This window comes from Rhipicephalus microplus, chromosome 8 (assembly GCF_043290135.1).
Source record: "Rhipicephalus microplus isolate Deutch F79 chromosome 8, USDA_Rmic, whole genome shotgun sequence".
NCBI classification, from domain to species: Eukaryota; Metazoa; Arthropoda; class Arachnida; order Ixodida; family Ixodidae; genus Rhipicephalus; species Rhipicephalus microplus.
The window spans coordinates 20,827,197-20,854,103 of record NC_134707.1 but is presented as its reverse complement, the minus strand read 5'-3'; the positions used below and the strand labels follow the sequence as shown (position 1 = coordinate 20,854,103).

General features: G+C 41.1%; 2 protein-coding genes across 3 annotated transcripts; both read right to left on the bottom strand.

Moving 5' to 3' along the window:
- Positions 1 to 1,333: 1,333 nt before the first annotated feature.
- Positions 1,334 to 11,270, bottom strand: LOC142768412 (uncharacterized). Of its 2 annotated transcripts, XM_075870382.1 has the most exons (5): positions 11,100 to 11,270; positions 9,567 to 9,635; positions 7,823 to 7,909; positions 5,062 to 5,136; positions 1,334 to 1,491 (listed from the first exon to the last, which is right to left on the bottom strand). In XM_075870382.1, the coding sequence occupies exons 1-5, from the start codon at positions 11,161 to 11,163 to the stop codon at positions 1,466 to 1,468; spliced, it is 321 nt and encodes a 106-aa protein (XP_075726497.1). In that variant the 5' UTR covers positions 11,164 to 11,270; the 3' UTR covers positions 1,334 to 1,465. The 2 variants fall into 2 exon arrangements, with proteins under 2 accessions (XP_075726497.1, XP_075726498.1); XM_075870383.1 differs by lacking the exon at positions 7,823 to 7,909.
- A 6,200-nt stretch (positions 11,271 to 17,470) lies between these two features.
- On the bottom strand, positions 17,471 to 24,671 carry LOC119165732 (uncharacterized). The gene is made up of 5 exons (XM_037417816.2): positions 24,472 to 24,671; positions 23,656 to 23,724; positions 20,315 to 20,407; positions 20,026 to 20,112; positions 17,471 to 17,670 (listed from the first exon to the last, which is right to left on the bottom strand). The coding sequence occupies exons 1-5, from the start codon at positions 24,536 to 24,538 to the stop codon at positions 17,570 to 17,572; spliced, it is 417 nt and encodes a 138-aa protein (XP_037273713.2). The 5' UTR covers positions 24,539 to 24,671; the 3' UTR covers positions 17,471 to 17,569.
- Positions 24,672 to 26,907: the final 2,236 nt, after the last annotated feature.

Sequence of the window (26,907 nt, the reverse complement as noted above, 5' to 3'; positions counted from 1 at the left end):
GCTAGTGACTACACTCAATAACTTATCGTCTGGCATATCATCATTCATCCCGTTAGAGCACGGTTGTCTGTATTACTATCAAAGGGTCGTGTGCTCTATGGTGTCACCATATGAATAACACGCGTAGGTTTCATTAGCGTATTCCTCTCTATGTGCTGTGATAAACACGTCCAACTTGCATAGCAGAACTCCAAGACACTCAGCATTTCATTCCAAGTAAGAACAAAAAGTGTTGTTTTGTTAGAGTTCCAGTATTTATAGTGAATGAGGGCGTATATACTTCTATAATGTTTCTTCCACCAGTCAGCTTCAGTACTTGCACAAAGAAATCAACTAGTGGGCCCGAAATGCATGCAGAGATTGTTTTATCTTGTTTCATCGTTCCTGACAAAGAAAAAAATACATCTCATGTTCCTGAAACACCGCACGCCGAACGATTGTAGAACATTGTAGTGCGTCTGGCAAAATGATCCTCCGATGACTTTGCTGGATCGCGCAGCACAATGAAATTCAATGATCAGGAATTGTCCTCTCAGGAAGCCTCCAGATATGTTTACACTAAATTTAAGGCTATTTAAAAGAGCACGCAGCGTGTGACACGCCTTCATAGTGCGCGTACACGATTGTGTACGCTGTGAATCAACGGAATATAGCTTACTCATTCATAGGAATACAAATGTAATGTTCCCAAGGCTGTAGTGTATTGGGGGGGGGGGGGGGTCATCATTAGAGCCACAGTGGACGTTAACGAGGCATGATGTCCATGACCTAGGTTTACATGCGTAATATTTATTGCCTAAATGTAGACTTAGCATTGCGAGAAAAATGTGCTTTCTGGACGGAATATTTAAGAGATGAAATGGCTGCAGGCACCGTATCGTGCAAAGGTGCCCACAAAAATCACACTACGAGAGTCCTTGCCTTCGCGGTAGCCCTACATGCCAGAACAGAACCTAAGCAGTGCATCGTCATCCAAAATCTGCCGGGCATGAATGAAGAAAAAGGGGGGACATGGGGATTCACAAGCTTGCTCGACGTTCAATCGTCTGTTTTCACGGTCAAAAGATCGACCTTAAAAAGAGCAAGACCTGCTAAGGACCATTATATAATATTTTTATATTGGTTTTAGAGCGTTAGGTTGTAACAATTAGCGTACCTTTTCTTAATTTCTTTATTGTTTTATAGAATAAACATTTAAATTTTCCTTTCAAAGTGCGTTTACTAAGTTGACTATACTAAATTACTACCATATCAGATCACATCTTAATCCTTCACGAAGAGGTGTCAATAATCACCTGTAAATGACACATCAAAAATGAACTCCGTGAGCGTGTTGAACTGATATCCCGTTTTATTTTTTTATTTTTTTTTTTCGCGTGCCTGTCAAGGTTTTCTGCCGTCCTGCACTGCCATCTTTTTTTACCTCTTGGTGGTCTTCATGCACGCTGGCAAACTCAGCCGATTCTCATGCTTGCTGCATTCGTGAAGCCTCTGCAACAAAAAAAAATGTAAGTGCAAAATACCTGTTGGCCAAAATCAACTATCAACAAGTAAAGAATCATTGTTGGTGGGACACTAAAAATAGCTAAGGATATTTGAGTGTACTCTCACTATTTCATGCATATTTTTCAGTACACCGAGCATGTTGCGATAGTCTACCATAGCAGGCTTTAAGGAATCGCCTTTGTCAACCAACGCAGAATATGGCAGTGTGATTCTGTTCGCGCAAACATAGCCTTGTTCACAAGCGTTGAATATTGGTAGTAAGAGATCGTCCAGGTTACAACAATTACCTAATGTAGGTTTCTACGAGTATATTTGTATTTCACAACTCAACAGGGAATTTGGGCATGATAATTTCAAGCGTTATTTCAATCTGTGATACGCAGCATTGATTCAAAAGATGCCTATTTAAGAAACAGCCTGCGGGATTGTGATTGCTGAGGAAGTTGAGGAATCTTCTCTTAATTGTATGCAAGGTGCTATAGTTATTTATCTATTACCATCTCATTCTGTTCTCATTCAACAAGCAAGATTGAAAAAAAGCGACATTTCATGGCCTAACTTTGCTTTGTTCAGAACATTATTGATTAGAATTAACAGGCAAGAAAGCAAAGAAAAGTATAGAGCACATCATTTGCAATGATTGTAATGTAAAATGGGGAGAAAGTGTAGTGGACTAATTGATAACTTGCTAGCGGCAAGTTGCGAACATGCGAGACGCATTTTGCGTCTCTGCTAGCGGCAGGTTATCTCTTCTTCCAGCTTACTTCCTTCACGTCTTACATTACAATTGCTAGAAATAACATCCTTGATACTTTTCTTAGATTTTTTGTCTGTTAGTTCTAATTAAGGAACCACAATGCATAATACAGAGTAGATCGTACGTGAGGTGAAAGCCTCAATTGAAATAACGTCTCTAGAATTAGAGCGTTTCAAATATGTTAAATGATATCTAGTCATGGCGCTGATGAACAGAAATATTTTTATTCATGTACTAAACGTTAGTTTCTTTCACCTCTTCATTACTAACGAGGTGTTCAGCTTAGATTTTTACGACTTTCTACCTTGTGCATTTCATTATTGGTAACCTCTTATGAAAGACTTGTAATGACAAGCGCTCTTGAGTAAAACCGGGAGCAGTGCCCCACAAGCGAAAACACACGCATACTCTTACCGCGGGCAGTGGTATGTGTTAGAGGCCTAACAATGTGTGTGAGGTCCACTTCAAGTCTAAGATGCTAAATTGAAACCACGCAGAATATGTAATGCGCAAAACAGATAGCTTTTAGTTTCTTTGCCAGTATATTCATTTCAGCGACTTTTCCAAATAATTTCAAACTTCAAAACTAATAGTAAATGTATAGAAACAAGGGTTTTCCAATTATCAGCTGTCAAAATGACCACGCCACCATCTTACCATCAGGCATGCTGGAGAAGTGGGGACTCCAGATTAGGTTCGAGCAGTCGGTTTTTATGTACCATTAATTTTATTTTATGAACACAAAATTCTTGTGCTTTGCCCTCATGAAAATAAAAAGACGCTAACCACTTGAAGATTCCTTCACTATACTACAATTCCTTAACTAGACTGTTTAAGGTAATTAGCCTAGTATAATAAATATGACTGGTCGTTACCGTCTAACGTGTTACGAGAGCTATAACGCTGGAGAGCTATTTTGATAGGGTCACTTACTTTAAGTATTTTAGTGACTTCAGCGAATATTTTTTTTTAGAAATTCAGGTTCAAAGTTTATCGGGCATATTTCAATGAAGTCACGATGTGAAAACGTTCGTTTGCTGCTTTTGCTGTACCCTAAAGAGCCATGAAGTTTATCGGGCATATTTCGATCAAGGCACGATGTAAAAACATTCGTTTTTTTTTTACTTTTGCTGTACCATAAAGAACCATGTTGAGTCAAAACTTCGGAAACTATCACAATGAAATTCATCTAGAACGACAAGTTTATCATTCTCTAAAACGCGAAATTCATTTTACAGAACTATTTTCTTGTTAACGCGAAATGTCTACATTAAAATTGCCGAAAACACTACGGAATAGGCTTACTTGCTCTGTTTCACACCTATCTTGATGTTTGAAGCCTCGAACAGCATTTTTCCAACGGTTTTTTAAGCAGATAAAAAAATCCACCATCGAATACGATGGTGCATAACGCTAGTTCTGAGCGCAATATCGCGTTAGATAAAGGCCAACCTTATTTTAAGTTTTAGCTATCTGCCAGACATCGACTACGCCATAAATAATAATTTTTCTACAGTAGGATAGCCCGAACTACGCCATTATTCGTCTTTCTGCGCATAAGCGAGGTACCAGCTGCATATTTGCAAGGTAGTATGTGCGCTATGTTGATCCTGCATCTGGCTGATGACAATGAAGACTTACGACTGAACCCCTTTAAGTGGGTGAGAATCATTGAACTACACACTACTTGCTGAAATTAGCACTGTGTGAGGATTACAGTTGTTGTCTTACTTATACGCCATGCTATATTTATGAGATCACAACTTGGGTCACGCGCAGTTGTCCACCGCCGCCGCCCCTGCTGGTGTCCGTAATCAGATAACGTGAAATGAGAAAAGCAAACTTTGCACCAATCACACAGTGGGGCTTGAACGTGGGTCCTCTGGGTACCAGCCCAGTATTCGACCGCTAAGTTTCGCCGGTGCTTGTAAGTTGTTGTCAAACTTGCTTTAGAGATGCTTGACGTCGGGAAAGCAATCGCGTTAATACGACTTATAAAGCGTTTCAAAACAGCGAAAGAACAACCAGTCATCGCACAATGCTTATAGCACAACGAGTGGGCCATCCAATGCTCCAACCCATCACAAAAGCTTGTTCTTGTTCCCCCATTAACTGTGGTGCATACCCACTATCAGGAATTCCACATCGTCGTAAGCCACTGCATGAACACTTGGCACAAAATTCCTTGCAAATGTTTAGTTCATACCACGCTTCTCAGAAGACTGACGAAAAATAGCATAGCGAATGCCAGCCTACTGCCCAAATAAATTAGTTAATAATTACCTAGTGGGTATCAAGCAAGTGTGCTTGGAGTAGTTACCCAATGAGTGTTTCAAAAAGGCTCTGAAAGGCCGCCATTCAAGCTTTAGCTGTGACTGTTCCTGTCCTTTTTTGTGGCTTTCTGTGATTCCTTGCCTGATATGATGCCTGTATAGGATATTTTTTCTAATCCACTTACAAAAGAAAAAAACATATCGTGCATATCTGGTAAAACACTCGAGTGCCACGAAAGGGTCCGGGTTCAAATCTCACTTCAATCCTAAGGATTTTTTTTTCATGTCTACCTGTCACGCCACCAACGGGTTACGCCAACGGTTACCTGTTACGCCACCAACGTTAGCGGCGATGGTGACGCCGCTAACGCAGGAAATGTGCCTTTTAGACCTGCACCATAAAAACTGCTTACATGTAGTTTCTTCTTTTTTGCAATAAATGGTGGATTGGTTTTCATGACCTGCACATTGTGCTTGAAATCTTGAAGTATACCACCAAAAGCATGAAACGCTCAAATTACCAACCTGAATGAACGGTGCCTGCCACACCATTCATTGACGTCTCATACACAGATGTCTCCCCTGTCCTTTCTTCAACAGCTGCGGCACAATGGTGGGAAGCGTCAGTAAAAGTGTCCTAAATACCACCTAATGCTGCTATTTTAAAGCACTTTTCAACATAAGGTTCACTGGCGTCAGTCGAACTTGTTTTAAGATATGTGGGACCTATGATCTATTCGAAGTCCTTTTCACGCGGCCTTAGGTTTTACTCTCTGCACACGGCGACAGGGCCTTCTGGCTTGCCAAGTCGGAACAACCGAGCAGGGCAGCCTCCCAGTCCTCCCTGGTGGTGTTTGGTTCGAATAAAAGGTTCAGGGCTGATTGCACAAGTCCGCGCTATGTGGAGAACGTCCGAAGACGTCCCCGCCCAGTGTTTGCACTTACCTGTATAAAGGCAGGATTCAAATGGGTCAGGACTGCCGGGCACAACAGGGCTTTGGTGTGAAGGTGGAGGGGTGTGCGTTATTCCGCTTTCGTAAGGACCTTGCCGAGCTTAACATAAATGGCGGGGTCAAACTGCTCTATTTCAGTAATTTCTGGAATCGTGAAGACCAGATTTCGTTCGGCACTGATCTCGGAAGCGCCGAAAGGCGTTGCCCGGAGAGTAAGCATGTGGGTAGCCCGTTGCCCGCGAACTCACTTTCAGAGCGACGGCGTCAGCCATTTTGTTGCCTTCGAGATCGGTATGAGCGGGACTACCCGGGAGGCGGGGACCCTTAGACAATTACTGTTTCAAAAGATGTGGCACGCAAGGTAAGGAATGCACTCCTGTTCAATAATTGTGCACGTCCCTCTCGAGTCGGTGATGATCACGCTCGAGTCCAGTTCTGCGGCGCCTAGCGCTATGGTTACTTTCACAGCATGTAAAATGTTTTGAGCTCCTTATAATAGGTCATTGACCACGACGTTTGGTGCACGACTGTGGCCGTCTACTCCTTCCAACAGAGAGGGCTGGAGGTATCCATCGAAACATTCTTTGTTCAAGTAGTGGCGGGCCAGTGCCTCCACCCGCTCAAGGCGTCTGCCATGTGGTCGTCACGTGTCTTGTCGGTACGAAGAGGGTGCACGTGTAGGGCTTCGGCAATACGTACGCGCTTCATCTGTCATTATTGGAATATTTGTAGCCAGACTAATAGGCGACGTCTCTGCGTCTTTGTGAAAGTCTTCTGTTTCATTGTGGCGTTTTAGCACCACGCGGCTTGTGGCGAGCATGCCAGAAAAAAAGAAAGAAAAGCATCCCGTTGCTCTCGTGCTATGAGCTAGTGAAAACGCTTTGGCTCTTGTGGGCTTTTGACACAGGAGGAAAGGGACAAGATGGCTGAACCATCATTTCTCTATATGCCACTAAATTGGAACTGATCACTAGAAGAAAACTGCGTTTGGGTCAAGCTGGTACATATTCTAAAGGATAAAATTACAGCGCAAACACCCTTTATTTTTTGTTATATCTTTTTTCCTAATTTTTTCCTGCACCCATCTCAATATAATTTCCGTTAATGTTCCTTTAAAGGGAGCGAGATCTGATTTTTTTCGACCCAATTATTTTTCTGGTGCGACAAGAAGTTTAGCCTGCGTAGTGTTCACAGCTGCCATAGTTCGTCCCAAAAGCACTAAACTCATTTTATAAGCAGTATTTTTCTTTCTCAAAGGCTCTGAACACAGATGTGCCCTTTTGTCTAGCAACGCTGAGAATTGACAGCAATGCCAGCAGCTCTCCTCACGACCTGTGTACGCTGTCGTTGTTCTGCTTTCACAGGAGTTCCTGTAACTATGCTTAAACACATTTATTCTGAGCTTTCCAACTGTTTTTGAAAATAAAAAGTCGTTTTAATGAGACAATGTTGCTTCATACATATTCCCTGTATTTTTACCACGTTGCGTGCGCATGCGCCTAAGGTTGTCACGCCTGTGTCGTGGATGGCTTGTCCCGGTGTCGTTACTCTCTCGATACACGAGCCAAGCCAGGTCACCGAAAACGGCCCTGCGCCTATGAGCGGCCGCGCCCGCAGTATACGCCATTTCTGTGACAAAAAACTAAGTAGAAAAACCACGTCGCTCAAAATTGTTAGCAACCCGGAAACTGCATGCAAGCTTTCATGAGCGCGCACGTGTGTTGCTCAAGGCAAACTGACGAGCACGGAATGATTACGTCATGTGAAGGCAGCGCAACTTTCATACGTACTTCTAATTGAAGCTTATATGTATATTTTGTGAAGTAATACTTTTTACAATAAAGAAGCAAGCAAAATTTCTACACCAACAGAAAAATTGTTGAATGCGTAAACTAGTTTACCGTCACATGACAGGGCTCACCAAATAATTGAAATTTCTGGCAACAAATGGCGCCACAGGTTTTTTAGCGATTTTATATCGAAGAATATTATTTTAACTCCACTTTTCACGGGAAAAACAGGGTTGGTTTGATTCACTGTTAGAGGCAATTTTACCATCCATGCAGTCGTCTCATTTCATGTTCTTGGCAGTGGTCGGTCTCTTCAAGCTAAACACTTGCCATCAATCGGCGTAAAATAAGAAAACTTGCTGAACTCTTGGTTTAAAAAAGTAACAAAAGCTTCAGCTTTTTCCCAAATGCCGCATAATAATAACTGAGTTTTACCAAAGTTAGTTTTACTGCATATTAAGAACCTAAAACATATTACTAACGTAATACTTTGCGCCGAGGCAGTATTTCCAATTAATAGTAAAATCAAAATCTGACACCTACCTTTAGTGTACTTCCTTGGTTTTTTCTTTTTTGATTTATTTTTCTGTTTTTGCGCACCCTTCAGGAATGCATTGAAGAGACTTTTCGCTTTTTGTTGAAATCAGAAAAACCGTGAAAAAAAAAACAAATCTATTTATGCATGTATCTACATTGTTATGTCTTTCCAAAATGCTGTACTCTTCTAAACTGATGCTTCAGTGAATAAAAATGAGCTGCAAAATGTGTCATCATGTCACCAAGTTACCATTCAACTGAATAAACTTGTACGTTCTATTCACAAAACGACCAAATCTGTCCTTTGTCGACAACATTACAACTGTGGTATAAAGCAATGGTCATGAATGAAAAGTTTAGTAATGGAAACATGCTTCGGAAGTGCCTCGTTAGCTATATATTTTTAAGAATAAAAATTTAGCCTGTCCCATTGAGATTTCAGGTTGATAATTTGGGAATATATATTTTTGTTGATTCTCCATAAGAAGGTGTCTCTCCTCCTAAACACTAAATTTCAAATTCTAAGACCTCTTCTGGTAAACAGCGTCCAAACATTATTCGATATGACAAAACCAGCTTTTTTATCTTGGTTCAATCATAATTCAAGCAATCATGCTTTTTACTTTTCGACAATGCAAAACATTGTATTCCAACTTATGCTCAGCATTTAAGTCTTTTTATCATCCAGAGCAGCCGTCACCATGCGGAGGAATCAAACGGTACATGACACCCTCTTATAAGAGCAATGTTTTACACCCACAGCCTCATTACGATTGGCACTGGCTCACGCTCACAGAGATGTTGGGCCAGTGAAAAGGGCTAAAACATAAAATTGCTATAATGAAAACCTAGATACGCAAAACTTTCTATTCTCCTGACATGCTACGGGCCACATGCTACGGGCCTAAATACACAATAAAGAGTGACGGGGAAACACCTGCTGTTCGAGCATGAGATGCCCTTATTGAATATTGTGTCATCGGTCCATACCATGGGTAAAGGTGTTCTTTCGTGTATTCTAGTTCGATTCCGCTAATGATACGTTAGTGCACTCACGTAAAAATAACAAATAAAGCCCACCCCCCACCACGCCACTTTTTTTTTTTTCATTGCCTTGGTTGTCGGTTAGACTCCATAGTTTTTTACGCAAGAAAATACTGGTTATTTCATTCATCAAGTATTATAAACGGGGTGTCATGTTACATTATTTATACAAAAGGTGTATTTTAACAAACAAACAGCGTTCTACGCGTGATGTTACGCTGTTTAGAATTAGAATGTTCTTTTCGTTTTTTACTCATGCCTTTCTGATTGCAAAAAACTAGGCAATCCGTATAATTGTTACTACTGAGCTCCAAGCCACCTACACTGTGTTTGCTTGATCACCTTTGTGCTGTCAGACATCTTACACATCAAATTCAACGCACAAGGAACAATTATTCACGGAATATCAAGCCAGTAGTGTCCTTAATTGCTTAAAACTACGCTTTTTTGATTTTGTGGGTAATCTCTGAACCGAATTGTAGCAAACGAGCGTGTTGTTCTGCCAATACCACCATTACTTTCAATTCTTATAACAATCTCATTTATGATCTTGCGGACGTAACGATTCCTGTATGGTCGCTTGCAGATGAACCGGTGTTCAGCCCACTCTCAAAACATGCAGAATTTTGAGACAATATCTTACAGTCATTTCAGAAGCTATTATTATAGTACATATTCACTCTTTTGCAGTCAAGGCAGTCTTTACCTTTCTGTCCGGTAACTACAGCCACCTTTCCTAGTTTTTCCATTGCTCTCTCCGCCATACTTTCGGTTGCTGAAATAATGTTCATAACAGAAAACTTAGCCCCAAGACATGCTAAACTCACAATTTTTTTTTATTTCGAAGCTTGCTTCACATTGCTGCATGTACATCGGTTGACTAGTAGATCATAATTTTGTTTTATTCTGGCTGCATTTTGCACTGCCCAATAGTACACATCCGTCAATTTTCAGTAAACGCCAATAAGTATGCCTTAAAACAATCATAAAATGCATGCACGTGGAGCATGAAGTAACACTTTCACTACAACGGCAAAGCACTCAAAGCAATAGCTACAAATATAATGTTACACGATGAATGGGAAGAAACTCAATACGAGCAGATTGTCGCTCAAGCGCAAAGAACGCATGGAATGGACACGCACATGACTGTCGCGAACTATCAACTGTCACTGCTTGAGACTCGCACAACGCTGCTCGAACACATAGAAAGGTCCTCAAAAAAAACACGGCATACACAGGACGAATGCAAAGTAACAACATTCGCAGGTCGTACTCTATGTTTGATCAGCATGCTGGAAGTGTCGACTATACCAGCACCTCTTTTTTGAGCACTGTGCTCCTGGGAGTAGCACTGTGCTGGAAGCACTGTGCTACTGCGCCTCCTTGGCCATGTAGTCATCGAATCATTTGTTGCCCACCATTCCGCTTCGCAAATCGGCACAGAAATAGACGACTTGAAATATTGCATCTAATTAGATGTACAAAAATTGCACTGGTTGCGTAAAATCATATGAAGTTTGAATATCATTTCCAACGTGTATTAGGTTTGAAGTGCGGAAAGTTATGAGCCGGCCATATGATTATAAATACGCGCAAGACCAACGCCAAATATATGTCGTGTGAGCTTTCTGGCAGAGTCGGGATGGCTATGATTAAAATAAAATGATCAATCTGTTCAAAGCTATGTCAGCGGCCCTCAAGTCATACCTGTACCCTAGGCGCAAAGAACTGATTTTGAATTTTGTTTCATTTGATAGTTACGTTCTATAGTAACCTGAAAACTAGAGACTCTTTCGATCGACACGTGTCATTTCACTAAAGTCCTTTGTAGTTGTCTGAGTGCCAGCGTCAAAACATTATGCGTCAAAGGGCGTTTATATGTACTTTTTATAGAATTCCTTTTGTGCACAGCGCTAATAAACAAACATATAATTAACGAAGTATTGATGGCAGTAATTCAAATGCCTAAAGAACGCCAAAATATAGAGTGCTAAAATTTTGCATTCTATAATGCTTGAGAGCTAGTGTTTCATAGTGAGTGTTTCATAGTACTCAAAGGACCTGCAATACTTGTGTTATTTAGCTAAGTACTTTCTATGCACTTGTGGAAGTTTGTTATTAAACGTAATCACGCCTCTGATGTCATCCTATTTGGTGCACTCAGCAGTAAAAAAACAGTGCTGTTGGCTATCAAACATACGTTATGCTACGCTTGGCAATAGCGATGGACACTTACCATCATTGACTTTCACTATCACAATCAAAATCACAAGTATGTTCAGCAGAGCCAGCCCCTTCATTCTTTGTAGTTTGCTTCCTAACGCTTTCAAATGCTTAAAATGCTAGCGCAAGAAAAACATTATACCAGCGAAAAAACTTTCCTCGGAAGCAGTCATGCCCACCTGACTTCTCCACGTAAACTACGGAAATAGAAACAGCTGCTGAATAAAAATAGTGGTAGACTATGACGGTATAATACAATTGCGTTCGGGCATGCGTTTTGTTTCATGATCGATGTTGAAAAGAGACGAAAAACAATACTTTTATGTTTGAATTCTGTAGTTTCATTCCACATAGAACATGATTGTATAAAAAGAAAACCCCAGTTTCATAGCAAAGACGAAACAATGAATGGGAGAGCAACAAATTCGAAAGGTATATGAAGTATGGCTAACAATCGAGTCCCTTACCTCACCTGGCCTGACTCAACAAAAAGCTGGCACAAAAGTAGCTGGCCACTGCAGTGAGCGAAGTGAGCATCTTTCTGTCTGTCGCGCCACCGTAAACTGAGTGACGCGAATAGAGAGCATGTAGAAAGGCGAACTGTTTGCGGATTTCTATCAAGAAAGAACTCGTGTGATCTCTTTTAACGGCTCAAATTAGGAAGCTTTACTTGAAAGAAGCAACCGAGAACCCCCCTTTTTCATTACTTGAGTACCTTCTATGAAATTGAACGATATATGTTCGCCTGAATGTTTCATCTTCTCTTTAGCCACAATACACCGCAGTCTATGCATGTTTTCACTCCCGCATATAATATACGACGCACAGGCACTGTCGTTGTCCTTAGACGTTTTACCGACTTTCTCGGCAATGAAGGCGGGGACGGCGAAAATGATCCTGCGTGGTTTCTATAACTGCTGCGAAAATACTGCATCACATGTCTCCTTAAAATCTGCAGAGATGCCAAGAGCAAGCTATATCTGTCACAGAAAGGCAATGCTATGACCCGTTAAAGTAGATGCAGTAGCGTTTACACAGCTCCAGAATCTTGCTGCAGCTTACATGTTTTCCAGTCTCTCGACAAATAAGTTTTAATGACATGTGCTACCCAACTGTCTTCTAGCTGATTCACATTGCCTCTGTAAGTTTCATTATTGCTAGATGCAGGGTGACAGAAACATATTATTGTTGCGCACGTGGACGAAGACAGCAAAGACTACGGTCTACACGCTTTCCGCTCTGAGTTGGAAAGGAAGAGGAGAATCAGGAAGATCTCTAACTAGTTGGCCGCTTGTGAGCTCACTCTCACGACCTAATAAGTTGCCTTTTCTGTCTTTGGCGGTCTACTGTAGGCGTAATAGTATGACTATGTTGAGGCCTCTAGATAATTTCGCTAACACTGCTTCCTAAGCATACGCTAGCAAGAAAAAGGTACAGAATTTCTCGACGTTGTTGCCATCAAAATGCGACCGAGGTCGATCCCGCCTGAGTAGGCGCAGCTGTCAGCACCCCTGAACAAAAGAGTACCATGCATGGTGAAGTCCATATAAGTTACTCCCACAGTAGCTCGCTGGTATGAAATAGGCATTGTAACGTGCCCTTTGCGTCTATGAAATGGATGTCCGAGTTTTAACGTGACGTCAAGTCACACCACGAGCTACCCTTCACACGCCAGGGTACTCAGCGCGCACTGTGTCCACGCAACTACTCAATTCATACGGAGAAGTCGAACCAGCACGTCGCACTCGGCTCAGCACTTGGTGAAAAAATTTCGGCAAATGCTAGTTCTGCCTGACTACTCCGGATGAAATGCATTGTCATAGTTCAAACAGTAAATCTCGCAAAGCAGATACAGGAAAAGTGTTTCTATCACGGTATATATTTTAGCTAGCCGAAAAGTATTTAAAGTATGCAGGTATTGATTTAATCGATAGCTTTAACAGAATATGACGGCACATCTCCGAAGTGAATTATGATCTGTAAGCAAAGCAGTGGGATGATTCGGTATTACTGTAAATTCCTCGTGACATTCACCACTCACGCATGTAAATGAATGCGAAGTGATGTACAGTTTTCTGCAATGTTTATTTGTCGTACCTGGGATGCTGTGTTAAGTTGTGACTTTTGTTTTGCCTTCAATATTACTGCTTTGCAGTACCGAATCCAGCCTGAGGTTGGCAAATACGATGTTTGTCTATGTTCCCCTGGTTGTTATTGGTTGTATTCAGTCATACGAAATGCATCGTAGAGCATACCGAGACATCACATACCCCACAAACCAGTCTTTGTCCGTGATCATCATCGTCATCAGCGTTATCATGGTTGTGATGGCTTATACACTCTAAGAACTTAAACTGTGCGGGGAAATTTCTTTTGGGAGAGTATTTTCTTGTCCCATATTTCGATCTCTTCACAAGTGTAAATAACCTCTGTTTCAACAGAGTATAGTGATTCCCCAAGAAAAGGTCAAAGTATTCCAAATGAACAGAGTAACATAACACTGCTTGAAGTAGAGTATCACCTCACCCAAAGGAGTGTTAGTAAGCATCAAGAAAACAAGGCAGAACTTGGCTTATAACTGGGCTTTATGATTGTTTTTGACAGCATTCCTCGCGCGCAGATCGTAATGGTAGCTAAATATGAGCACTACGCCAAAAAAACTTGAAAAAAAATCGCCCTTGCGACTCGAACCCACGACCTCTAGACACACATTAGTTTGCGAGCCCGACACGTTATCGCTACACAACGCTGGAATTTTTTTCTTGTTATTTAGTAAAGTATATGCGTAATAAAGACAAAAAAGGAGCAAATAAAAGTACAATCACTTGGCGGTAATGAGTGATGAGGGTCGCTAAGGAAAAATCATAGCATATCCACGGAGTGAATGATGATGAGTGTGGCGAAGCCTTCATCAACCCGTCCATGCTACCGTCTGCCCATTCGTTCTTGCTTCCGTTCATCCATGCGTCCGTCCGTCTGTCTGTCCGTTCGTGCGTCAATCTGTCCATCCGTCCATCCATGCGTTCATCTAAGAAATACTCCAAGTACAGCCATCTCGCATCTTGCATCCCCTGTGGCACATATCCGCTCCGCGCGTCCGTTCATGCGTCTGCTACTCTGTCTGTCCGTCCATCCATGCGTCCATCTAGTGAACACTCCAAGTACTGCCATCTCCAATCTCGTATCTCCTGTGGCACATACCCGCTCTAAATTGGATATATGCCACTGGTGGCACGTACAACATCGGGGGATGTACAGACCCACGCCTTGAGGAGCTTCGTCCCCAAAACTCAGTCGCTAACACGGCTTGAGTTCTTCACATCGGGAGTTCTACACATTGTGCTATGCAAGAACTGGGGGGAGTCCAGACACCACGCCTAAGGGGAGTACTAGTCCGGTATAATGTCTACGTCGTCATAAATGTCCTTGAGGTGAATAGTAATATGAATGAAGGTTGTGCTTGAAGAGGTGGTGGATTCTGCTGGTCTTGCATACGTGTCTTCCATAAGCTGGAAGATGAAACTTGAATGTTTATTTCTTCATGTAATAAGTAACATTGGTGATCTTTCGGCGTTTTCTTCTTTAAAAGGGCAAATATTTGTTTCCGCGCTTGTGAGAACCAAACGTACGGTAGCTCACGTATTTCTGTGCTTCGCAAGATCAGGACATCTATCCGAAATGTTTTGCAGTAAAAAGGCTTGCGCAACCAATTATACCAATGGCAGTCACACTGACCCGCTAAACAGTTAATCACTTCTGAACTGCCCTCTGAACAATTCAGTTTTCGTCCCCTACCTCGATATTTTTTCTGTCATTCTTGTTCACGTCCTGCTACTGCAGCCATAGTACTTCACTTGCTGTATCATGCATTAGGCTTACGGCAGCGTCCTCCATGCTCGACGTTCGTACCGCGAATCATAAATATTAACATAAGAAGAAATCAATAACCATGTCAATTTACTTTCAATCGCGACCAATTCAAGGAGGTTACTTCGCGTGCTTTTCTATGCAAATAAGTAGTAAATTTAATGATTTCCATATCCACATAGCGAATGGTGCTAATCATGCTAAATGATTCCGTGCTAAATCATCCGTGAAACGTTGACATGCCTGGTAGTGATGATTGCTTTGATACAGAGAACGAGCAGGGAAATCTTACGTGAGGCGATGTGTTTATTACGTATAATTTAGGCAAAAGCTTCCTGTTCGTGGTTTAAATGTCTAACTTTGTCATGTATTCTTATAAGTCACGCGTTAATGTCTGTATGTTATCAAAGGTCATACAAACCCGCACAAAAATAAATGATAACTCGTTCCCAGCTGGGAGAAATAAACAGTTATCACTTGGCTTTTGGCCCGTTGTGCTTGAAGAAAAAAAAGGATGGCATATTGCTCCGACGCTTCATTTAAAATGCGAAATTTGAAATGCAACAGACAATCTCAATGACGTTCCTCGTGTGCACTCAGCGTATTATAAGAGCTGAACGTACGAAGTTATCACGCAGCCGTTTCAAGGGCGCATATTCTGAACGGAAAATGGCCCCTAAACCAGCCCACATATAAGAGCAAGAGCGTTTTCTGTACCGGTGTTTCCCCTTTTTTCGGCCCTATTCGGGACGCCTGCTGCTTAACCAAGTGACATCGTGGTGAAGTAAGCTCTTGATTAATCGATATACGAGGGGTATCTGCTGTGAACTTTCATCTACCCGGCTTTGCCGCATAGCCTCGCGCCCGGTTTGCCTTGACTGGCGTAACTATGTCCGGAATAAACTGATTTCACTTGGTTTTCTGCGTTTGCGACAGCGCAAGCGGACACAGCAACGCGTATTCGAAAAGATCAGTATCTTTACTCGTCCAATGTTTATTTTTGCATTCAACATGTTCTCTGAAAGAACAAGGGGCATGGAGTAGTGGAAAATTAACGCTTGTAGGAATGGTAGTAAAGGTCAAAAAGAAATTGCTGTCTCGCCTATGAACTTTATGTGTTTTAGCGGCGCTTTGATAGAAGCTCTTCCAGGCTTCAACTTTACAAGTTTAACGACATTGGCTTCAGACCACAGACTTTCGAACTCCTCCCTGAGAAAAGGAAGATAGACGAAAACAAGGTCGAGCAGATGATAGGCATCGACGTCTTGGACGACCCAAACCAACGCCTCCTTTAACATGTCAATGCCAATCATATGTGCACGATTGAGCTGTTCACCACCATTTCATCGAGCCTTTTCCTGTTCTCTCCCATCACCTAGTATTCACGTGTGCTTTGCGGTCCTGAAGGAGAGTAACCCCTCATGCAGTGCCTCAAGATGGAAATCATATGGAGCAATTTTTTGTTCAGTTATGTACACATCCGTGGGGCAGCGTCTTGCATTCCTGCTGTTCACAATATTGGCAGTCACGCTGGCTCTTTCAAAGATATGGTGTTTTGGTATATCGTGTCGCTAGTTCGTGGCATTATGCAGGCAACTAATGGGGAAGCGTCTTTGCAACGCTTCTGCATGCTACGCTCTGTGCCGCGGTGGTGGCATTGTCTCAAGCCACAAAGAAGCAGCACGAAGGAACAAATCTGACAGACGTATGAGTTCGAAGTAGGAAACACGTCTATTTCGTCTTCATGGCAAAGTACCCAGAAGCATGTGTGGCGTGAGCGGCACGACCCATCATGTAGCGACACATCGCGACCACTCCCTGAACTAAAGTGGACCGACGGCTCCCGTTTGCACTGGCATATAATTAAATAAAGGAGGTGTTGTCCAAAGCAACCCGTCCTGCCTATAAACACGTGGAGTCAGATGATTTTGTACCATGAAACATGCGTGGTTGGTCCGCAAAAGCAGACGCATTTGGCCATCGCTTTCGGTGAAGATCAGACACCTATCTCGCTTCTGCAAGATTCGAATGCGGACAATCATTCAAGAGACGTCACTATGGGCAACCGGTCTTGATATCGTCCACAGCTTCGCTATCCAACCACTTTTGCTGCGTTATTTCAGGTGTAATTTTTCTTTACCACAGTTCACCTAGTCGAATGCGCTGACCACCGCAAAGGGTAAGAGCCGCGTAAGCTGGTCTACTATGCAGATAGCACGGCACAAAACAGTGGGGCCACCTTCTTGTAGGTGCTCTTTAAAATAAAATTTTTCATCTCATTTTGAATAAAAGCCTATCTATTCTCCCCTAGACCACTTCATGGCAGAATACACTTAAGTGTTCTGAAAGTTCTGTCAAGAATTTATCGTTGCGGTTACTAATGAACTGCATGCGCTGTAGTTACCTTAAATTATATAATACAATATTATTCCTCAATTTAATTCACGTGCAAAAATGATATCTGTAACTTTTTAATATAGCCGGTAAATCTCACACCGATATATTATAAATATAGAGTGAAGCACAACGCCTTGTAAAACTTTATTCCTTGGTGCGGCTGGTGATCGTAGTATTCTGCACAGAACTGCTTTTGATTGCTGAAAATACAACCAATGTTCATAGTAGTTTTGGCAGCAAAGGCAAAGTTTTTTGCAGCTGTTGCGGCTCTTGTGGCAGTTGCAACTCTTGTGGCTCTTGCGGATCTTGCTGCGAGGATGCTGTGGCAAAAATTAATTATAAATGCAGGACTTTCCAAGAATGAAACAAGTGACACAATATACGAAATTTAATTTCAGTAAGTTGCTTACGTATACTGACTCCTGTTTTTAATGTACACACCTTCAACGACCATGTTGCTTAACGACGTTTGCTAAAAACAGCATTTTAGCTTCTGTCGGTGTAGCGTACTGTCGTATGCTATTCCGACATTCTCGCATATATAATTTCCCAAGTACTAGACATTCGAATATGAGCAATGAGCAGTACAATGAGAGCCTTACAACCTACCGATAGCTTATAATTCAGTCACGAGTACATGCTAAAGCAAAGAAAACCTGAGTTTTCATTAATAGCTGAAACCCCACTCAGGATAGGGCTCTACGAAGTCATATAAACAAGAAGACGTCCAATACAGGCCTAGTGAAATTGCGATAGGCGACTTGTCTTTATCAAAGGCGTCTTGTCATCAGTAATAGGTTAGTGTGAGAAAAATCAGTCATTGACTTGTGGTCTAGAGATGTCACTGTCGGTGTATGTTATCTACATGAAAAAGAAACTGTAAAGATAATGATCGCGATTTTTACAGTCCCAGAACGCCGGCGATTGCCCAGTGAACGACAAGGTTTTAAAATAGATGTGGAGGGTGTTAAAATAGATGTAATATGGGAGCTCATAAGTGGTATGAAAAACAGTAATGTTGCTTTATGTTTTTCATGTGTTCTTCACAGCGAATGGAACCAACGCAGTAATATGCTAAGGAAAGCCTAGCGGACTTTATTCCTCGGTTTTTAGCTGTAGCTTAACGGTTTTGACCCATTGAGAAGAACTAAATTGGACTAAAAGGGGCACTCTTCACTGGTGGCATCTGTGCATTGCGTAGTCTTTCAGTTGGTAAGGCGTCGGATGCGTACTTTGATTGTTATCGGCTCTGATCCCACCAGCGGTAAACGTTATTTCATTTTCGTTTGCTATCACTATACAACTTTTCGAGAACAACAACTAATGATTCTAATGCTTTCCTTGGCTAAACTGACAGTTGGCTTCATTTGTTATGTCCAACAACAAAACTAGCCCCTTCAACAATTCGCCTTCTTTTGTACATGCTTTATTCAGGACCTCGTATCGGGTATTGCGTGGCCCAATCCTTTACCACGCCCATGGCTATACAATACGTGGAGTGGCTCACATGTTTGCGGTTTCTTCACTGAAGTATATATATTTGTATTATTTCCCTTGCCTAATGACATCGAGATTTTGACAAGTGCCACGCTTTTCCAGAACCTCTAGAAAGCTGCAACTCCTAACACCTTTCATCGAAATCAAGTAGTGGCGCGTTTCAAGGACTCTGCGTGTGCTGCCTTTATGGAGTTCTTGAAGGTTACGTGACATGGACAGTCTACATCACCCTTCTTTGCGAATTCTTTGCGCAATCACCAATATGGTGACGCAAGCCATGGTGCACTGTATTACGTGGGCCACATTCTGCGTGTCTGAACATTCATCTGAATTGCTCGACAAGCACAATAATTGGATATTAGCAAGCCCATTGCAGAATATGAACAGTTTTAAGGAGTTTGAGAACAATGTTAGGTGCAGCACGTAAATTACAAAACGTGCTGCATATGAACACCTCTCTAATGCCACCAATCAAGAGCAACCGTGCTGTACGCACAGTGAAAGTACTCTCGCATAAGCACCCCGTGCTTCAATGTGGAAGCATTAGGCAAGTCATTGCAAAGTGCCGCTGTTTCCTTTTTTCAACTCTTGTTCACTTGTCATATATAATGTTTTTATATACTATAAGTAATGCAATGTGCTGGCAGTTGTGTTCACTCTATTTTTTACAGATTATTAGGTGTGTTTTACATACAGTTAGTCACCGTGAACTTCAAAGAAAGATATATTTTGATCAAGTAAAATATTTCCGGGGTGACTGAGAGTTTGCAGTGGTTTTGTTTGGGAACGTATAACTCATCAAAGCACATGTTCACTTAAATATCAATGTTTCAAAGTACAGGTTATTTAGCACTTTGCCTAATTGCAAAATAGAAATAATATGGCAGCCAAAGCACTACATAATCAACTCATTTAGTTACCGCTGAACACAGTCATCAATAATCTAAAAGCTGAAATCTGGTCTCGATGCTTGGGCTTCTCTGTGCACTTCTCTCTCTGCTTGAACACTCAGTCTCGCATAGGCTCTACAGCTTAGAGTCAGGAATCAAATAAATGTGACCAACAAACTTCTAAGTGGAATATACAACCAAGTTTCTAACTGAAGGGTGTTATCTCGGATTGCTAACTCTGCTGCAAAAACCATTTATTGGTGTACAAAAGTAACAGAAAGTACCAACTTGAGTTTTGGCTTCCTTCTTGGTTACTATCGGAGCTGTTAGAGGGTGTTTGCTCCTCTCCTTTGCTGGAGGGGGTGGATCCCGCACCTGGTGGCCAGTGACAAAATAGTTTTTCAGATAATAAGTAAACGGTCAATTATTTCTTGTGATTTCGTGCAATTATGCTGTTAGTTCACGTGTTAATTACTATTCCTGTATGTTTTGTTCAATTAAGATCTGAACGATGTAAGTCTTCGAGCATATAAAATTTTTCTCTTTCCAAGTAAAAAATAATCCCAAGGTTACAAACCTTTAGAAGTATCTCCTTCTTCATTATGTTTGCGCCGGCGCTCAGCAAGCTCCTTCTCTATTCCTCGTACAAATGCACTGAAGAATCTGTGAACTAAAGAGATCATCCATGACAGCCCAAGAAAAAAAAATTTGTCAGTCTTTACTTATGTAAACAACCGCACACTTTTTACTGTTGATGCAACCGTAACGTGAGGATCATTTTCCTAATTTATTGTTTATTCATGAACACCCACTCTCTTCCTAGATATTTTACAGCAAAGCGTTCAAATTTTAACCCCGTTTAATTTTATCCATGCACTTCTTCAGATGTCAGACTACTCCAATGGTTCATAGTACTAACAAAAAGGAATTTGTGAGCAGGTGTCCTGGCCTGGTATGTGATTATTTAGACCTGTGCGGTTAGTTATCTAATCTGGGTGAACTACAGAAAACAGAGATTTCCAGTTTAACTCATTTTTCATTTCGGTACAGCAGCGACATTTTCCATAGCTAGCCTAGAAAAACACTGCTGCTCTGTTTTGAATTTTTCTAGTTCAATAATGAATTGTGCTTGTAATGAATTCAAAATTGCCAGTTCTGATAATAATAAACAAGTTAGAGCTTCGTTTTGGTTACCGAGTCACTTTAGAAATTTTGTAGTTGCTCGTTGCGATTTGGGGGTTCATTACATTTTTAGAAAAAGATATTTCATGATCTGACGTTCAGCAATAGCGCTTTTTCTGATTACTGTGTATGGTTGGCTGCTGAAGACCGAAATCGTTGGGGTAAATAAGAATTAACGTCAATAACGTGCACTGTAAGACATGCATTCAACCGAATAGAATCTACACTGAATATAATGTTAGAAATTATGTGACCCTAAAGCTTCTCCTTTAGGAATTGAACGTGATAGCAACATCTTGTTCGTAGTGTGTACTTCGAACACTTAGCATATGAAGCCTGTTCCAATTTGCTATGCACCCACTACGCTGCCTTAAGGGAATAGGCGCAGTAACGTGTGCCTTTTAATAGAGAGTTACCGGCTTTCAACCACGGAGCCTACATGATAATCACATATTCTGACGCGTGCTGGCTGTGGATGCTTCACTACGCGTGATTACTCCAAAAGTTCGTGTTCCATTGTGATATATACAGGACGTGTGTGAGTTGAACTCCCAAATATTTCGATGCAAATCTATTATTAAAGTATTTTTCATTGAATAGCAATTCTTATCAATTATTTTTGTCCTTATCTACTACACATTGGTGCTCGTACCCGTGTTTGAATTCATTTGCCAGTGATGACTGCAATGATGAATACGTTCAAGATCAACCTGTAAATCAAGGCCATTCTGTTCATTCTGAATTATCAATAGATAACGCAATCATCAACGGAAAAGCGTATAGTGAACCTGATGTCTACATAATGTCCTTATTAAATATTACAAGTAACAGTCGATCCAACACATATTTTTGGGGGGACGTCTGAGATGACCTCAAGAAAATGCCACTTAATTTCATGGTGTAGTTTTCGTTCCACTTGAGAGTTGTGGCATCTATAATAAACATTCGCGATTTTTCAATGAGCGGAGGACTAAAAAAAGTTTGAAAGCTTTCAAAATGTTCAGAAAATTACATTTCAGTTGCCCACCTAATCAAATTGTAGACACTGTGTCAATTTGAAACTCTAGAAGTCATGTCGTACCTGAAAAAGTCTTTACTAAAACGATGTTGAGACTTCGTTAATTGTTCGTAGTTTAATAAATGCTTCATTACAATCTTCTGCCCTGAATAATTATACACGATATCGATATCAGTGAAATATGTCTGTAATTAATAACGCCTCTCTTCAAACCTAGGTTGTGCATCGGGGCTGCATTTGGTAATTTCCAATCTTCAGGCAACGGACCCGTGCGTAACGATTATTGAAATATTTGATGGAGATCAAGTAAAGTGGGATACGCATACTACTTCAGAAATCTTTCAGAAATATAATCAGAACCAGTAGCTGTACTTTTCTCACGGTTCCCGAGCAAAGCTTCAATGTCGCTAAAACTAAGTTCGAGTAGTTGCACAAAAGAAACGCTATTAGTTGACGGTGCAAACTCAGGAAGAAAAAACTAATTGGAAATATTTAACCCTCTGGTTTTTTTATGTCATGAAAACAGTGTACCGATCGAAAATAACCTAATTTATGCTAACGGTATCCAACTCATAGTCCTCCAAATACTTCGAGAAAGATTCAAAGCTTATTCTCATACTTGAATTTGTTGTTTCAAGAACTGCTACATTGTATTTTGTGACAATTTATATTAGAATGGTATTTTTCATAGTTTTTATGTAAAATATTTATAGTTTTTTGTTTCGTATCTTTTCAACACAAGTCCTCGTTTTTAATTAGTTTCAAAATACTTTAAATATATTACGGTGGTTTTCGCGTTTGTTAAGCCTAGCAGAATCAATACACAGTCTGAACGGCCTCGAAAGTTGAAGTTACTCATTTTAAAATGTATATTGGCATTATGCCTTCACCACTCACAATAAGCACTTGCAATTCAATTATTGAGGTTTTGTTCCTGAGTGACATTTTACATCTTGGCTTACTCAGTTTCAACAATATAATTTTGTTCTAGGAATGTGGCTCCATCAACACAGCCTTTTTAAAATCCTCGTGTGGTACAGCTTTACTCTCTTTTAAACATAAACAGTGCAATACACGGCTACTACTCACGCAAAATTTAGGTCTTCGACCCCCTTGTCTATCCAATGCTCGTCAACTGATTGCCATGTGGTGTAATAGGGTACCTATTACTTATATAGTTAGCTCGCAAGTACAGCAAAATGCGACATTTACCCTCAACTCACGCATTATTCGTGAGTTGAGAGTATATATATATATATATATATATATATATATATATATATATATATATATATATATATATATATATATATATATATATATATATATATCAACGCAGTGTGATAAAGAACGCGAAAAAAGGAGAGATCAGGAGTCTTGTAACCTCGTTTTGTGCATTTTCTCCACTGCTTGGTCATGGCGTGTTATAGCCAAGTTTCAATCAACTCGCCTAAAGAATTGTTCTCCGAGAGCTCATTCTCGAGCTTTCTAAACACATTCAGATTTTTTTTTTTTTTTTGGCGTCCGTGTTTTGTGATGTCTGCCTATAATAGAGTACTAGGCTTGAAAATGAAGACTAAGGCCTTTTAAGAAAAATTCCACTGTTTTCGTAGGATGAACAATATTACGCTCAGAAAGGAGACATTCTTTAGGTATCCTAAAAACTGCAAAAAAAGTTCTCAAATGTGCGCTTCACCGGATCTTAAAGAAATAAATACCATGATGTCCGAGGGTTGCTGCGGCGCTTCCAATTGCCTCCAATATGTCTTCTTCCGATTCATTGTTTCCTGCAAAGTCGTAAGGAATGAGAAACTGGTGCAAAAGATAAACAAAAGCGGAAAAAAATCAGCAAACATATCTTTCTTTTGCGCAGCTTGAAGTTTCTTCTCGATTTCTGTCTGTAAGTTTTCCGAAATTTCCAAACTGATAAATGAAGGACAACACAGCAATCACACTTTTTTGACGTTGGAGCGTTTGCAAAGCGTGTATCTATGACAATTTTAATATAGATTCATTAGTGACAACGTTCAAGCATTCATACAGTCTCACATCACATCTGTCTAGAGAGCTTGAGCACATGGTTCAGGATGCTTGCGCTGTCTTCACCTGTTTACGCACGTTCGCGGCAAGTTTCTGTCATTGTCTGAATTAGAGCATGAAGGCTAACCAAGTGATGCGACTATGTTCTGTATCATTAAGGCATCACTCTCTTCTTATATTTGCATTGAAAGGTACAAGCGGCGCATGGCTTGAAACAGCTGAACTTGACAATTCTGATGAGACATCTGGTTCGTAGTTAGACGCAAATGGTAGCAAACTGTTTATAATCGACTGGTCAACCTCCCTGCCTTTCCTTCTCTACCATTGCTTCTCTCCCCCTCTCTTTCTTGGTTACCTCTAGGTCGTTCTTAGATTTTAGCTAGGTGATACTTTAAGTGCTTGCCCTCAACCCCCCCCCCTTTGAAAAGCAGAAAGGTTATACTTAATTTGCCTAATTGTAGAATGTATCACAAAAGTACATAAGCAACACCTACCTTCATTTTCTTTCGCGGCCACCAATAGAATAAGAAGCGTAATCAACGGCACCAGTCGTTTAACCATTTCCTTGCGACTTCCTTCAACCACTTCCCGAAGACAGGTCAGATAGTCAAATTTAGTGGTCCCTTTCACGAACAATCATGTTATTCACTGGACACTTGTGTTGAAACCTTAGCTGTCTGGGCACAATACTCGAAGAGCATCAAGTAATATTTCTTATCGCCTTTCTGCCATTGCATGACCGATGCAACTTATCCAAGTAACACAATGCGGGTGTGCTGTAGAATGCTGTGTTTCCTGCCTATTGCCTGAGAATGCCTAAACTTGAACACAATGGACATAAAACGTACAAGACATTGTTTTTCATTGTGTGGAAGCTTCATATTACAAAAAATTCTGGAAAATGGGCAGGTGGTAGGTATTCATAGGAAAATGGAAATAAAATCAATTTTCCGCTGAACGCTGCCGAGTGCAACTGTGAAGGCGCATGTTGTGGACGGGTCATATCCTTACAAAAAAGAAGGTAATATCTTAGCGTCAGTGTTCACTTTATCATTTCTTTCCGGTTGCGCAAGTGACATTTCCGTAGTATTCCTGTAATAACTCTACTTTCCGCATCAGTGTTTGCCGTCATTGCCATTTTTCCCCAATAATAGGTGTAGGTAGGTTCTGGTTTCCCTAGAAAAGCTAAACCAGTGCTGGGATAGAGGGAGCGGTTGTCAGTTTTGCTACGAGAGCAAGAGCTGTCACTCCTCTGTCGTGTAGCGGGCTCTAGTGTTAGCTTCAGCTAACAAAGTCGCCCATTGCAACCACACACTCATGCCAAGCGCGACAGCTTAAACAATATTCGTAAAAAAATACTTTTTTCCCGTTTTAGGTGACGTGTCTCCAAAGAACGTTTCATTTATAACCCGAAATACGATTATTAACTTACAAATCCACGATCATGCCCCAACTTGCACAAGATGCAAGAAAGGGCCCATGCTCCCTCATCATCAACATCACCATCGTAATCAGCCTAACTACGCCCATCGCAGGGCAAAGGACCCTCCTATGGTACGCCAATTAAACCGTTCTTGTGCTTTCTGGTTCCACGTTATAACTGCGAACTCTTTGATCTCATCGACCCATCAAACCTTCTGTCTCCCCTTAAGCCGTGTGCATTCACTGCAAATCCAGTGTGTTACCCTAACGACCAGTGGTTTTTCTGCTTACGTGCTACGTTACCGGCCCATGTCCATTTCCTCTTCTTGATTTCAACTATGATATCCTTAACCTCCGTTTTTTCCCTGATCTACTCTGCTCTCTTGTTGTCACCCCGCTGCGGTGGTCTAGGGGCTGAGGTACTCGGCTGCTGACCAGCAGGTCACGGGATTGAATTCCGGCTTCGGCGGCTGCACTTTCAATGAAGGCGAAAATGCTGTAGGCCCGTGTTCTCAAAATTGGGTGCACGTTAAAGAACCCCAGGTGGTCAAAATTTCCCGAGCCCTCTACTACGGTGTCCCTCATAATCTTATGGTGGTTTTGCGACGTCAAACCTTGAATATAAATCTCTATTCTTGTGTCTTAAAATTACAGCTATCATTCTCCTTTCCATAGCTCGACCTCAATTTAAGTTGAGCTCTCTTTGTAAGCCTCCAGGTTTCTACTTCGTAGGTAAGTACCAGCAGAATGCAGCTGTTACGCACATTTCGTTTGAGGGTTAGTGGTAGATTGCCATTCATGATTTGCGAAGCTTGCCGATGGTAATCACTAGAAGAATAAGTATGGAAGGCATACTTATTTTTCTGGTTAAGTTATTCGCTTGGTTTGGCTCCACGGTTACTACCTGTCCTAAGTAAACATATGAGGCTACTTTTTTTCTAAAATAATCCATTTCACTTTAACAGAAACTGTTACAAACGAACTTTTTTTTCTTTTGACAATAAGTAAGGTTGCTCCAACAAGTATGTACCAGTGTGGTCATCTCCTCTTACTACCAAAAATCTATGTTGTGGCTAAGATATCCATAGCTGAATATCATCAGTATATAAAAGTGAACGTTCTATTGGACACATATAAATTGAAACACTTTATTTGGGCATGAATTAGCTTGTAAAATAAGTGTAAAATTATTTGAATGTGCGCTGTAGCAATATTTCGCGATAGAATTAACGTCATCTTGGTGCCGTCCTTCGTCGTATGCTTGTATTGGCGATTACTCGATTTGAAGAGCGAGTGTTTTTTTTTTTCTGAAAAAAGCGCACTATTCTGGGCTGCCAATAGTGTTTTCTTGTTCTTGGCATCTACTGAAGGCCACGAAAAGTGTTTCGCTTTTTTTTTTTCATGTCATGCAGTTTCAGACCAGTTCTTCTTTTGGGAACAGATGGATTCCCATTATCTACATGTGTATTTCACTTGATGTGCCTAGAGACAGACTGTAAACAGCGTCG

What these genes read in the sequence shown, in the direction of transcription:
- LOC142768412 (XM_075870382.1), bottom strand. Translation starts at nt 11,163, where the DNA reads ATGAAGGGGCTGGCTCTGCTGAACATACTTGTGATTTTGATTGTGATA. An exon ending in GATAGTGAAAGTCAATGATG is followed by an intron (nt 9,636 to 11,099) that starts GTAAGTGTCCAT and finishes ACATTATTTCAG; the next exon opens with CAACCGAAAGTATGGCGGAG. An exon ending in TGTAGTTACCGGACAGAAAG is followed by an intron (nt 7,910 to 9,566) that starts GTAAAGACTGCC and finishes TTCAACAAAAAG; the next exon opens with CGAAAAGTCTCTTCAATGCA.
- LOC119165732 (XM_037417816.2), bottom strand. Translation starts at nt 24,538, where the DNA reads ATGGTTAAACGACTGGTGCCGTTGATTACGCTTCTTATTCTATTGGTG. An exon ending in GGCCGCGAAAGAAAATGAAG is followed by an intron (nt 23,725 to 24,471) that starts GTAGGTGTTGCT and finishes ACGACTTTGCAG; the next exon opens with GAAACAATGAATCGGAAGAA. An exon ending in AGAAGGAAGCCAAAACTCAA is followed by an intron (nt 17,671 to 20,025) that starts GTTGGTACTTTC and finishes TTTTTGCCACAG; the next exon opens with CATCCTCGCAGCAAGATCCG.